General features: G+C 42.8%; 1 protein-coding gene across 1 annotated transcript in view; it reads right to left on the bottom strand.

The window, feature by feature from the left end:
* Positions 1-10,997: 10,997 nt before the first annotated feature.
* The window catches only part of naaladl2 (N-acetylated alpha-linked acidic dipeptidase like 2), a gene marked incomplete at its 3' end in the record, with an annotated part of 270,856 nt that continues 266,633 nt past the window's right edge, over positions 10,998-15,220 (bottom strand). Inside the window, exon 14 of the mRNA XM_084163867.1 lies at positions 10,998-11,184. Within this exon, the coding sequence (XP_084019993.1) occupies positions 10,998-11,184 (187 nt within the window). The remainder of the gene's footprint in view (positions 11,185-15,220) is intronic.

The following is a 15,220-nucleotide window of genomic DNA, read 5'->3' as shown; positions in this document are numbered from 1 at the left end:
TATAATTGATGTTGACCCATTATATATTATTAAATAGTTTGATTGACAAACCCATTTAGAGACTCATCATGAAATCCCTTGAGAGGAGTGATCTACAATATTAGTACTTGACCCCTTTGAGTTTAGATCATTACAGATACAGGGGCCATTACTAAGAAAAAGAGGTGCATCAGTGGTTATGTTTCCCTGGTGTAGTCAGGGACAGATAGGGCCACCCCCCCTGGAAAGCAGCAGAGATTGTGAATAGCTTTCATAAACAAGCCTCCAGTTCCACACACTTCCTTCTGACAGGGCAGCCCCTTTCCATCCCTCCATTCATCTTCATTAGCTGACTATTCCCTCCATCTCTTGTCCAAAAAACTTAATGGTTTGCCTCCATGGGGACACGGCCTACCCTGATTAGTTAGCGCTGATGCTGTTGGATTCCTGCCTGCGTCTTAATCCCCTCTGCTAATGTTCCTTGCTGCATTTCACACCAAAAACAATACAGCCACCATCTGTTTCAGGGACCCAGGCGTTTCATGTGGTACACACATCTCCTCACTAACTAATGAAACAGTGGGGAGAGCCGGCATGCAGACAAATAAAAGCCCAAAAACAAATATATTCTCTATTAATTAGGGATCCAGTTACATTTAACACATTGACTCTGCCAATCGAAGCTAGTAGACTGATCTTTAAAGGGAGAATCTCAGCTAACATCTGGGATCAGAGCAAACTGTGCTATCCTACTAGGTAGGTTAATGATGACGCAGGTCAGGATATTCCTCCATTTGCAGAATACTTGTTATGAAAATGTTTTTTTCACTAATGGTTATTTGGGCCTCACAGCAGAAAAGCAATCTCAAAGGAGAGTATCAAACAATCTGGATCCGCACCAATTTCCAACAGCTGGCCACAATTAACAGGCATTATGTGATGGTGAGGTCCGGAAGCCCATGGAGATAAGCCCATGACTGACAGAGCAGAATGCAATGCAGCACTACATGTGGGCAAATCAACTCCTTTATCGAACTGTGGATGGTTCCCGGATGTTCAGACTGAGCACAACAAAATGGTCAAACATGTTACATCAGTGCCTTCAAAAAGTATTCAGACCCATTTACTTTTTCAACATTTTGTGGTGTTACAAAGTAGGATACATTTTTTGTCAACGATCTACACAAAATATTCTGTAATGTAAAAGTGGAAGAAAAATTCTAACATTTGTAAAAATATATATATATATATATATGAAGATAAAAACACTAATATATCTTGATTACATAAGTATTCAACCCCATGAGTCAATACATGTTACAATAACCTTTGGCAGTGTCACGATCGTTGAGAGACGGGTCAGACCAAGGTGCAGCGTGGTATGCGAACATGTTTATTAAACTGGATAAACACTGACAAAACAACAAAAGGCAACGAAACGTGACGTCGGAAGGCTAATACACAAACAAGCCAAACTCACCGAAACACAAACAAGATCCCACAACCCAGGCAGGCAAACTGGCTGCCTAAGTATGATCCCCAATCAGAGACAACAAGCGACAGCTGCCTCTGATTGGGAATCACACCCGGCCAAACATAGAACTACAAAACATAGATTTTCACACCCTGACCAAACTACCCAAATAATAACAGTCTCTCCAGGTCAGGGCGTGACAGTACCCCCCCCAAAGGTGCGTACTCCGGCCGCACCAACCTGACTCATTAGGGGAGGGTCCGGGTGGGCATTCAGCCTCGGAGGCGGATCCGGCTCCGGGCGTGACGACCTCTCCCTCTCTGCCTCCCCGTTGCGCCCCTGGTCTGGTCTGGACCTCGGCGCGATGCTTCCCCTCTCCTTCCTCCCACGATGCACCAAGCCCTGTCTGGACCCTGGTGTGGGAGACCCTGAACCTGGAGAGGGGCTGACGGCTGGGCCTGGATCGGCAATCCTCCCGTGATGCACCAAGCCCTGTCTGGACCCTGGTGTGGGAGGCCCCGACCCTGGAGAGGGGCTGACTTCTGGGTCTGGAGTGGAGCTGCTAACCGAAGCTGAACTGGACCCCGGTGGAGCGGACTGCTCTGGCTCCGGAGTGGATCCGCTGACCGGAGCTGAACTGAACCCCGGTGGAGCGGACTGCTCTGGCTCCGGAGAGGATTCGCTGACCGGAGCTGGACTGGGCACCGATGGAGCGGACTGCTCTGGCTCCGGAGTGGAACCGCTGACCGGAGCTGGACTAGGCACAGGTGGAGCGGACTGCTCCGAAGTGGAGCTGCTGACCAGAGCTGGACTGGGAACCGGTGGAGCGGGCACGGGCCGTGCTGGACTGGGAACACGCACCACTGGCTTGGTGCGAGGAGCAGGCACGGGCCGGACTGGGAACACGCACCACTGGTCTGGTGCGAGGAGCAGGAACGGGCCGGGCCGGACTGGAGACACGCACCACAGGTCTGGTGCGAGGAGCAGGAACGGGCCGGGCCGGACTGGGGACACGCACCACTGGTCTGGTGCGAGGAGCAGGCACGGGCCGTACCGGACAGGGAACACGCACCACTGGCTTGGTGCGAGGTGCAGGCACGGGCCGGGCCGGAGACACGCACCACTGTCCTGGTGCGGGGAGAAGGTACGGGGCATACCGGGCTGGCGACACGCACCACTGGTTTGGTGCGAGGAGCAAGGACGGGCCGTACTGGACTGGGAACACGCACCACTGGCTTGGTGCGGGGAGCAGGTACGGGCCGTACTGGACTGGGAACACGCACCACTGGCTTGGTGCGGGGAGCAGGCACGGGCCGTGCCGGACTGGAGACACGCACCACTGGTTTGGTGCGGGGAGCAGGCACAGGCCGTACCGTACTGGCAACACGCACCACTGGTTTGGTGCGAGGAGCAGGGACGGGCCGTACTGGACTGGAGACACGCACCACTGGTTTGGTGCGGGGAGCAGGCACGGGCCGTGCCGGACTGGAGACACGCACCACTGGTTTGGTGCGGGGAGCAGGCACAGGCCGTACCGGACTGGGAACACGCACCACTGGTTTGGTGTGAGGAGCAGGGACGGGCCGTACTGGACTGGGAACACGCACCACCCTCTTGGTGCGGGGAGCAGGCACGGGCCGTAACGGACTGGGAACCGGCGCTGGAGGTCTAGAATTGTACCAGTCCTTTACTCTCCGCGCCCAGTCCTCCTCCAGTGAAGACTCCTCCTTGAGACCCCACGAGTGCAGTAGTCGGGGCTCTTCTCTATCGATCCCTGACCACCCTTTTAGCCCCCCCAAAAAATGTTCTTGGGGCTGTCTCTCGGGCTTCCTCCTCGGCCGGCGCCTTCTGTGTTCCTCTCCTGCCTGGGCCTCCTCCTTCGCCCAGGGTCCTTTACCTGCCAAAATCTCCTCCCATGTCCAAAAACTCTTCCCCACATGTGTCCAGGGTGTCTGCTGCTCCTGGGCACGCTGCTTGGTCCGTTTTTGGTGGAATCTTCTGTCACGATCGTTGAGAGACGGGTCAGACCAAGGTGCAGCGTGGTATGCAAACATGTTTATTAAACTGGATAAACACTGACAAAACAACAAAAGGCAACGAAACGTGACGTCGGAAGGCTAATACACAAACAAGCCAAACTCACCGAAACACAAACAAGATCCTACAACCCAGGCAGGCAAACTGGCTGCCTAAATATGATCCCCAATCAGAGACAACGAGCGACAGCTGCCTCTGATTGGGAATCACACCCGGCCAAACATAGAACTACAAAACATAGATTTTCACACCCTGACCAAACTACCTAGAGAATAACAGTCTCTCCAGGTCAGGGCGTGACAGGCAGCGATTACAGCTGTGAGTCTTTTTGGGTAAGTCTCTAAGAGCTTCACATACCTGGACTGCACAATATTTGCACATTTTTATTTTTTACAATTCTTCAAGCTCTGTCAAGTTGGTTGTTGATCACTGCTAGACAAACATTCTCAGGTCTGGCCATATATTGTATTGAGCAACTTTTTACTCCTGAACTTATTTAGGCTTGCCATTACAAAGGGGTTGAATATTTAATGACTAAAGACATTTCAGCTTTTCATTTTCCACTTTGCCAGTGACACAAAATCTCAATTAAATTCAGGCTGTAACACAACAAAATGTGGAAAAAGTCAAGGGGTGTGAATACTTTCTGAAGGCACTGTATCTGTACTGTTTTTGGGTGACCAATGGCAGTGGTTTACCTGCTTCTTCCCCCTCCTCCCCCTCCTCTTCTGCCTCCTCTGTATTAGTGAGAGCAGGCTCCTCCAATCCAACGTCTTGCATTAGAATTCGCTCTGTCTCTGTAGTCTGAAAAAACAAAAACAACTTTAGTTAGAATACCATGACAATATACATTAATCAGCTGGCTAAAACAGTGTTTGATATAGACTACCTTCAATGACTCAATCTGGACAACTTGGCATCGCTGGAGCAGGTCAACAAAGAGGTATATGAGGAGAGCCTGACAAGAAAAATTAAGGGAACTACTTGTGAATTCTAGGAAAGTGCATCCTCCTCACAACAAATAAACCATTATCCACTCTCCCAATGCCCTTAAAACCCACAATAACATCCACTGCTAGGCCCAAAACGGTCTCAGTTGATAGCGTTCTATCTGAACTGAGAACAGGTTTTATACCTACTTGAGGGATGTACAAAATCAATATCATGACACAACATCAGCACAACAATATATCACAACATATGAACACATCCTGCAAATGAGCATTCAGTTGATTGAAAGTTTGTAATCAAAATTAAATTAAAAACAACTGTCATACAGTACCATGTGACCTACAATATACTACAATGGCGCTACGCTTACACAGTAATTACATGGCCATTATGTTCCAGTTAAACAACATCAAACTCACCTGCACAAAGAAACCAATTATAAAGGAGACCAGGAAAGGCATGAGTCCTGCATGTGCTATTGTGACAGGAAGTCCTGCAATATAATGTACACAATTATAGTTATAAAAGTACATAATTACAGTTATAAAAGTAATTAAAGAGTCTATACAATTCATCATAAACAGTCTATAAATTATCACTGAAATCATAATTTAGCTACATATCAAATTCAGTGGAGGCTGCTGAGGGGAGGACGGCTCATAATAATGTCTGGAACGGAGTTACTGGAATGGCATCAAACCATTCCACTGATTCCATTCCAGCCATTACCACAAGCCCGTCCTCCCCAATTAAGTTGCCACCAACCTCCTGTGATCAAATTTGATTTGAATATGATTTGAATATATTTGATACTCTACAGGTCCTAAACCGCTGTATGAAATTTTCGCAAAAGACAATACATTCTGTTCAAAAATAGAATATGACTCTGGTACAACCAATGACTGTATATATGAATGGACAAAGCCATCGATCATCATTCATTCCTATTTGAAGACTCAACAGTGCATTGAAGCCAAATGAAGTCAGTTAAGATGGCGTCTCATGGAGACATAACATGCACAGTTTGAGCTACTCCAGGAAGTGATGTTGCAGGCAAGCTCAGTGCAGCCCCCTCTCATTGAGTAACTCAAGTTGAAGGCCAACCGTGGTACACGAAGATTGACCATGAAGTTTACAATTCTTCCATTCACTATAATGGGGATCCTGTTTTCTGCTAACAATGCCTGCAGTACCGCGGTCGGCCTTGAACATCCGTGGCTTCAATGACAGAGGGCAGTCGTTCTCCCCTGGGTACAACTCACCTAAGATTCCAGTTCCCAGTATGGTTGCAATTGACATAAAATCTAGAAAAAGGTGGGACAGAGAAGTTACACACCGAATCCTAACTTGAGATAGCCTATGCGTGCATAACTAAAATCTTCATGCAAACCTGCCATTGACATCAATACATGATTTACATGAAAGTTTAATTTGTATTTAGAGTATTTGTCCAAACTCCTTTCGTATTTACTTCAACGATAGGTGGGATTGACCCAACATGGCAAACTATCATGTCCAATAAGGCAAGGGGCAAAAACTAAAAATTGTCTACCCTAGTGTCTTGTAAATAAACAAGCAGTTATAGACTATCTATTGGCATGGTGCACAAGATTGTTCATAAATATTTCAGATCCACCCAGCCACCCCTGGTGTATAAAGGTATGCTCATTATATCTAGCAGTACCTGCAGGTACATCCCACCCTGGGCTATTTCATCCATAACAGACGAGTTACAGAAATCCTTGCAGAACTTACAACTGGATGGATATACAACATGCATTTTCATGTTAGAAATAATTCCATTCAACACTTGTGTAAATTATTTTGGGTCTGTCTTGGCCTAATGTCGTTTTCATCAAACTGTTGTGTCAAATTAGTCAACTACTTTTTCATCATCATCACAGCTTGTTTAATATTCTCACACCTACAATTTGGCTTCACACATATGGTAGTTTATAACTACAAGTGATGTGTTATCACAGTCTTTTTATATCCTCTTACTTTCAGCTGTTGTAAGTGCGAGTTCAAACTGACACTGAAAGACAAGAAGCTTGAATACAATGAGAGCTGCATTTCCAAACCCACCATAATGGAGGTTTAATGACAATGATATTAGCTGCATTGGAATGATCTAACCTCAGTCAGTGTATACAAAATTGTGTTTCATATGTGTTTAATATTAATCTCTAAGGTTTTAGCTATAGTGACTGTAAAAATAAATAAAAAACTATGAGCTTTATGAATCGCTTTTGTTATGGTCCGTCTAGGCTAGCCTACGCATGATGTGGAGCCACGATAACGTACTGAAATGGCCAGGAACAAGCTCTAGTGCGCATCAGCATCCAGTAGGGTTGTGCAGTGGCATGATGATTTCACAGACCAGCAGTATAATGTTTTTAGCGAATGCTTTCCTACATGTACCACAACCTATTTGACTGAGCGTACAAAGTAGAGCTTGAATTAGTGAAATGGACCAGGTGCATTCATGCTATTTAATTGTCTGTCGGCGTGGGGTGAAATTATCACGGAAAAACATCCTGTCGCCGTTTTCAACATCCATTCAAATGCTGTTTTTTCTGATACTCACAGCACTGCAGGTAAATTAATCTCAATTTCCAGGGTTTATCCTGGTTTTTCCGCGTAATTTTGATGGACATAGTCGTGACATGGCGCTCAGAAATGGGACATGGGCTTTGGCATATTTCTTCTGCCGCGGTCGCCATCATTGCGTCTTCCTTCTCCTACCAGTACTAAATCCACTGCACCTGGGATCAGAGCAGTGGTAGGCGCGTGCGCGGGGGATGTATGCATCAGGCGCATCCGTATGTAAATAGGACACATTTTTGTGGTATAATCGAGACACGTTGATAAGGAATACGACATTACATTTACCAAGGCAGTCTAGTGGTGTATGCAGTGGGTGAAAATCCTGAAATTATAACATCAATTAGGTGGGCAACATAGTTTACCACTCCCAGTACCATGGCCAGCGACGCCATACCGGATAATCTAATCATTTTCGGTTAACGAAGTGAAATGTTGCTTGGGGGAAGATTGAGACCATTTCGGTGGTGCTGAAGATCCTTCATTGAAATATGCTGCAAGTTGTCATAAAAAGCTTAATCGGTTAATTCCCTTTTCATCAAATACATGAACAGAAAGAAAACGGATAATAAAGGTGACTTTTAAACCTCCCTTTTATTAGACTAGGGGAGTAAACTATAGCACATTTCATATAGAATATTTACAACATACTAATACACTTTTAATATCATACCAAGGGAGTTATCAATAGACTTAATGGACTTTTCCCAATACCAAACCATTATAATTCCCAATAATTGAGGAATTGTATAGTGGTAACAAACATTTCACAACAGTGATTAATGAATTCAGTTAATAATGCATAGTGCAAAAACTGAAACTGAACTATTTCCATGTAGATGTCAACCATTCCATAGGATAAACAGATAGCCTACACAATAATACAACTAAGCACTTCCTCAAACTGCCATTTTCCTAAAACACCCTTGATGATGGCAGTAATTTTCCCTGTCTTTAAAACACTTCAACATCTAAAATACTGTCAGAGAACAACAAGATCATGCCCACGTAGCTTTTATTGCATATGATACCAATGACATGGGGATTCATTACATGACAGTTCCTGCTTGACCAGCGATATTAAGAGATATTTAAAATAGAAAAATCCCAATGGAATTTAAAGTGGGCAAAACCCTGATACCTATTACTTAGTAAGAGACTAGAGACATGATCACAATGTACAACAATATAAGACTGGATAAACTCACAATCAAGACGCTTAGTGCAAATACATGCAATATTCATGCAACAGTTAATGCAATATGTCATGCAACACGTCATGCAACACATCTAACTTGTGTAATATTATATGATTGTACAAAGCATCACATAAATAACTGTACAATTGAAGACATTTGATATAGCCTATTTAAAGCTCATGGTCCAACTAAAACCTACTATATTTGGAGGTACAATAAGAGCATAACAAGCTGGCATTTCATACCACAGTGAATGATGGAACTACTTCCATACTTACCATGCTACCAGATAACTCACACCAAAGGCTTGTTGCTGTTATATTACAAAAACCTTACTTTTATGTAACAAAAAAGCATTCACCTGTTATAAATGGCATTTTATATGCTACTATGCATGAACAATGTCAGCTTCTTAATGATCAAATAAATTAATAAAAATCCTGTAATAAAGTTATGTAATGGTCCTCTGAAGAAGTCCTCGGAAGATTATTAATTGAGCAATTTGAAGGAATGAGACAACTGGCTTTTTATCATTTCTCATTATTTTCACGCCACTAAAAATGTAGTAGGCATACTGTTGTTGAATTAATCCTAAACTAATAGGGTTGTATACAGCACACACTTAATTTTTGGTATCGAAATCAAACAGATTCCTCTATTCAAGCAAAATCACATAATGTACACATGTACTATTGACATCATCCGAAGAACCTTACTTAAAGCATTCATGACTATAAAGGCACGTACATAATTTAAAGCTTAGCTAATATTGTAGTCCCTGAATGAAGTGTTCCTACATAGCCATTCCATTTATTTTAAAAAGGTAAGTCAAGTACAATTAAACAAATTATTTTACAAAATATCATCATTAAACCCTCATTATGAATTCCAGTGACCTTTATATCACATATTTGTAAAAACGTTATCAAAAACACAATCTCTAGTGCAAATTTCTTATAATGATGAAAATAATGATGATGGACAAAGGATTACATTGGGATGGGAGACTTTTGGGGACAGTTCCACTACCTTCAAAATCCACATTTATCCTTGAGATGGACATAACAGCATTACATAACCCTGCAATTGAAATTACTCCGACTGAATGAGAAAATATAATTTAAAACCCTCAAAAATTAGCAAAACAACTGAAGGACATTGCAATCTGCAGGTTGGTATTTATTGGTATGACTCATGTACTGGAGGCAGCTCTGCAGGGTAGTCACTAGCTGGCACAGCCACAATGTAATAAAATCAGATTTTAAACCTAACCCTAACCATACTGCTAATCTTATGCCTAACCCTAAACTTAAATTAAGACCAAAAAGGGATTTTTTTTCTCATGAATTTGTACGATATAATAAAGATAATCTTGACTTTGCAGTTGGCCCTTCTAGTGGAAATCGCTCAGCGTTGCATCCAGGACAAGATTCATCCCAATAAATGTCAACGTGCATCCAAAAATAACACATGCAGAAGTCTATCATGAACAAAGCATAACAAATAAATTAAGGCAAATAACAGCTACTGTAACACTACACATTTCATCATCAGTCCATCCTTACTGTATGTACAAACAGGGAAAGTGGGGTTTGTTTTGTAGACAACCACACTACTCTTGTCCATTGGTTTTGCCATTGCTTCTATATCAAAGTATTGCAGAGACTTGTTTTTAATAACATTGACCATTGGAGGACCCACGTAATTCAGAGTTATTAGAAAAATACGGATATCACATTTCACTTTGGGTACGAGACATCAAAGATTAATTATTATTATTCAATACATCAAAGTAGAAGAAAAAAAACATCCAATCAAAGCACACATCTGGTAGAGCACTTTACTGTGCCGGTTATTGGATTCAATCATATAGTGCATGAGACACTGAAAAATATAATGATACAAAATGCAGTTCTCAGGGACATAAAATCAAAATCAAATCAAATTTAAGCATCCTTAAAGCCAGCTTGGGTCTGCAGCCAATCATGCTTCTGTACATATAGTTAATTTCTCACATACTTACTGTAATCCAAACATCATGCTCTCCTCTGCTCTATCATAGATACACATTAGCCTTGCCTGTAGAAAATCACAAGGCACAATGAGAGCAGAGCAGAGGGTTGTTGTGCTTTCAGCAAAACTAAGAGCATTGAATGGCGTCATACTGTATGTTTTGTTTGAAAGTTTAGGCAGAGGCAGAGATTGTCCAATAGTGCATATGAGCACAAACACATCCAGCTGGCCTTATAGTGTTTATCCACTCATGTAAAAACATGCTGTAGTCAATGACGCATTACTCACTTCAAAATGCATGTTTATCTATCAAGCTCTGCGTGGTTGTGAATCTCTCTATCTTGTAGTTTAACTCACTCCTGTGTTCCAGTGCTTCTTCACATTCTCAGTTTATATGTGTCTGTCTGTCTGGCGTTGTTCCCCCTGAGAATGAGGCAGTAGGACATTATGGATAGCCCAGCACTTTCATTGACAGCCAGAAGGATCAAGAAGAAATCAACATTGCTTATTGAATGTTTCATAAACCTGAACACAGTAGGCGCTCAAGGAGAGTAGTGCAAGAAGGTGTCCTGGTCTCTTTATATTGCTTTAGTCTGATCTCTTTGTAAAAAAAAAAAAAAAAGTGCCACACTTCATTGTGCAGAGTGAACTTAGGTATCTGAGGCACGTATGCAGATACCATTGGTATAGGCAGCGCAGCCACACAGTGCCTCTAACCTTGGCTGATTGGATTCGTTGGGTCAATTTGTGTCATCTGGACTGTTTTCAAAGAGGTCAAGCCCACAGCGAATGAGTTTTTCAGCTGAATTAATAGCGTTTATTATCAGCGACAGAGACTTGTTCACAGCGTTGTGTCTTAGAGGTTCCAGGGGGGACTTCAGTATGGAGAACTGGGGGACCTTCCCATTCAGGCTGTACAACAAGTTCCTGGATCACAGGGGAACAAACAGACCACAGGTAAGTATTCACATTCTCTAACTGCTGATTTTCCTGTCAAAAAAAATCCTCTTCATTAATAATACCTACTATATAATTGTTTGACACTGTGAAAGATATTGTACATACAAAATGATCTTGTCACACCCTGTTTTCTGTCAAATATAGGTTACATAATACTGTTGGGAACACAAAACCTTCCCTGTCTATCTATCTGTTTCTCCATCCTTCACACATCCCCTTGGCCCCATCTGGACACACACTGTAGCAGGAATCAATCTAAATGAGAATCCCCAAACTAAACAGCAGTCAGATACATTTCATGCTACAGGCCATTGTGCAGTCATTTGTAGGTAAAAAAATGAGCTGCTTTTGGATCGTTCCTCTTCACGCGTCTGAATCGCACATTGATTTCTTTGGAAGCTGGCTGCACAGACCCTAAGCAGAATAAGTAAGGCAATTCTTCATCTGTAAACAGGTTAGCTAGCATCATGACCTTCAGGCTTGAGTTTATACAGTGATTAAGCCCCTCTTTTCTGTGGATGAGAAATGCTTTTTAACTTTCAGGTCCTGTTGAGGCTGACTGAGGAATAATTAGAGAACCATTTTGTGTTGCCCTAAAAGGTATGGTTGAGCTCCATTCATGTAAATAAATGAGGCTGTTGACTGAAGAGTGAACTACTGCACAGGGTCTCATGCAGAACTTGATCCATATCTCAAGGCCACTCATGCTGCAGTGCCAAGGACAAGCGAGTTCACTAAAGTTCTTAAGTTAAAAATGGGAATATCAATTGGTTCTCACTTTACATACACGCACCCACATGCACATACATAAGAGGTTAGCCCTCTATACTATTTCTTGCCCTTGAGCAGACGCTTACTGTTATACCGTAGGACTAAGCAGTTTGGAATTGTAAGGCATTCTTGTTGTCAGAAAGGCTGCATGGTGAATGTGTAAGGATATCTAATATTGATCTCAAGTCCCTTGTAACCCTGCATACTTTTTAATGGAGAACGAATTCTCCTGCACAACAGAACAAACTGGGTTTAACTACACTAGTCTATTCCTCCGGTGTCAGTCACAGAACATCAATTCCTTGCTGACAGCATGAAGACGTTTGTTTTAGACACTCTCTCAGGCCTTACAGAGTGCTTTTTAATGCCATCCATCTCCTCTGTCTCAGCCTGGTCAAATAATTCACAGCTGTCTCCACTGCCTCACAATGCTTTGGGGGATACCAGATTGACAGTACAGTATTGTATGTATCAGTATCCGTTTCCTAGTAATCATAACTTAATAATAAGTCATTCTGAACCGTGATGAAATCGGTGATTGCATTTGACAGGAATTGATTATTTACGAAACCTGAGGTGAGGAAGTTCAGCTCATCCTTTTCACTATGAGCTTCCTGGCATGGTGTTTCGGTTTCCTCTCCTCTAACTATTAGGAACACCACTCAGCTACGTTTCTCTCAGACAAAGGGCATGAATTCCCATTAGTGGTCTGGGTAATAAGTGTACACACAGCACAGTGGGGAAACAGAGGGGCAAGTCAGTTGGGACTATTTCCCAGCAGCAACAGGGAATGTGCTCAGAGTGCGGTAATGACTAGATACTAGCTTGTAAGGGCCCAGAGCACCTGATCTATTTCATACACCTTCATCTAATTTAATCACATCACACCAGGATATGCTCATTACCATCTGATTACAATCACGTCACTTTGACAACTGCAGTTTCTCGTATGGTATACCCGGCGTCTGTATGAAGTAATTAAACAAACAACAACACGATTGGTAGCAGTCAGACAGGTTCAACACTCACAGGAAAAAAATATTGCAATTGGGAAAATGTATGCTACATGTCTATGTATGTTGATTAGTCACCTCTTGTTATAGCTCTGTGTCATGCAGCATCTTAACTGACCTTTCATCCTCATGCAAGTTACAGTAATGCCATGAACATTCTAATGCATCTGAAATCCTGCCCTGCCCTCCACTCACACCATGACCCACCCATCAGCACAACAGCTCCCCTATCTACGGTACTGTACAGTGGCTTGCGAAAGTATTCACCCCCTTGGCATTTTTCCTATTTTGTTGCCTTACATCCTGGAATTAAAATGGATTTTTTTGGGTGTTTGTATCATTTGATTTACACAACATGCCTACCACTTTGAAGATGCAAAATATTTTTTTGTGTGAAACAAACAAGAAATAAGAAAAGAAAACAGAACACTTGAGCGTGCATAACTATTAACCCCCCCCCAAAGTCAATACTTTGTAGAGCCACCTTTTGCAGCTGAAAGTCTCTTGGGGTATGTCTCTATAAGCTTGGCACATCTAGCCACTGGGATTTTTGTCCATTCTTCAAGGAAAAACTGCTCCAGCTCCTTCAAGTTGGATGGGTTCTGCTGGTGTACAGAAATCTTTAAGTAATACCACAGATTCTCAATTGGATTGAGGTCTGGGCTTTGACTAGGCCATTCCAAGAAATTTTAATGTTTCCCCTTAAACCACTCGAGTGTTGCTTTAGAAGTATGCTTAGGGTCATTGTCCTGCTGGAAGGTGAACCTCTGTCCCAGTCTCAAATCTCTGGAAGACTGAAACAGGTTTCCCTCAAGAATTTCCCTGTATTTAGCACCATCCATCATTCCTTCAATTCTGACCTGTTTCCCAGTCCCTGCCGATGAAAAACATTCCCACAGCATGGTGGTGTTCTCTGGGTGATGAGAGGTGTTGGGTTTGCACCAGACATAGTGTTTTCCTTGATGGCCAAAAAGCTCAATTTTAGTCTCATCTGACCAGAGTACCTTCTTCCATATGTTTGGGGAGTCTCCCACATGGCTTTTGGTGAACACCAAATGTGTTTGCTTATTTTCTTCTTTAAGCAATGGCTTTTTATCTGGCCACTCTTCCGTAAAGCCCAGCTCTGTGGCGTGTACGGCTTAAAGTGGTCCTATGGACAGATACTCCAATCTCCGCTGTGGAGCTTTGCAGCTCCTTCAGGGTTATCTTTGGTCTCTTTGTTGCCTCTCTGATTAATGCCCTCCTTGCCTGGTCCGTGAGTTTTGGTGGGCGGCCCTCTCTTGGCAGGTTTGTTGTGGTGCCATATTCTTTCCATTTTTTAATAATGGATTTAATGGTGCTCCGTGGGATGTTCAACGTTTCGGATATTTCTTTATAACCCAACCCTGATCTGTACTTCTCCACAACTTTGTCCCTGACCTGTTTGGAGAGCTCCTTGGTCTTCATGGTGCTGCTTGCTTGGTGGTGACCCTTGCTTAGTGGTGTTGCAGACTCTGGGGCCTTTCAGAACAGGTGTATATATACTGAGATCATGTGACAGATCATGTGACACTTAGATTGCACACAGGTGGACTTTATTTAACTAATTATGTGACTTCTGAACGTAATTGGTTGCACCAGATCTTATTTAGGGGCTTCATAGCAAAGGGGGTGAATACATATGCACGCACCACTTTTCCGTTATTGCATTTTTTGAATTCTTTGAAACAAGTCATTTTTTTCATTTCACTTCACCAATTTGGACTATTTTGTGTATGTCCAGTACATGAAATCCAAATAAAAATCCATTTAAATTACAGGTTGTAATGCAACAAAATAGGAAAAACGCCAAGGGGGATGAATACCTTTGCTAGGCACTGTATATGCTCCTCCAATATAAACGTACTCCTGTGCAAGGCTCACATCAAACCCAGCATCACCAAGTCTCCCAGCACTGTCTCCAGCTCCAGAGGCAGTAGGAAGGGAGTCATTATACTGCCTTTTTGTAGGATTAGACTGATCTAAAGCCAGTAAAACCTCAGTGGTTAGCTCAGTTAATTACATTCAGACAAAACAAAGAAATAGACAAATGTAGATTGTGGCATGTACTGTAGATTTCTGGGAAAAGAATACTTCGTTATTAGGGAGCCAATTAAACAGCAATGTTTCTTGAGGATTATTGAACAGTTTAATTCAATATTTGTGCTTTGGTTCTAATGGCAGCTTATTGCAATTAGATG

The sequence above is a fragment of the Coregonus lavaretus genome, assembly GCF_964263955.1.
Source record: "Coregonus lavaretus genome assembly, chromosome: 6".
NCBI classification, from domain to species: Eukaryota; Metazoa; Chordata; class Actinopteri; order Salmoniformes; family Salmonidae; genus Coregonus; species Coregonus lavaretus.
Note: the sequence above shows the minus strand (reverse complement) of the source record. Positions and strands in the feature narration are given on the sequence as shown.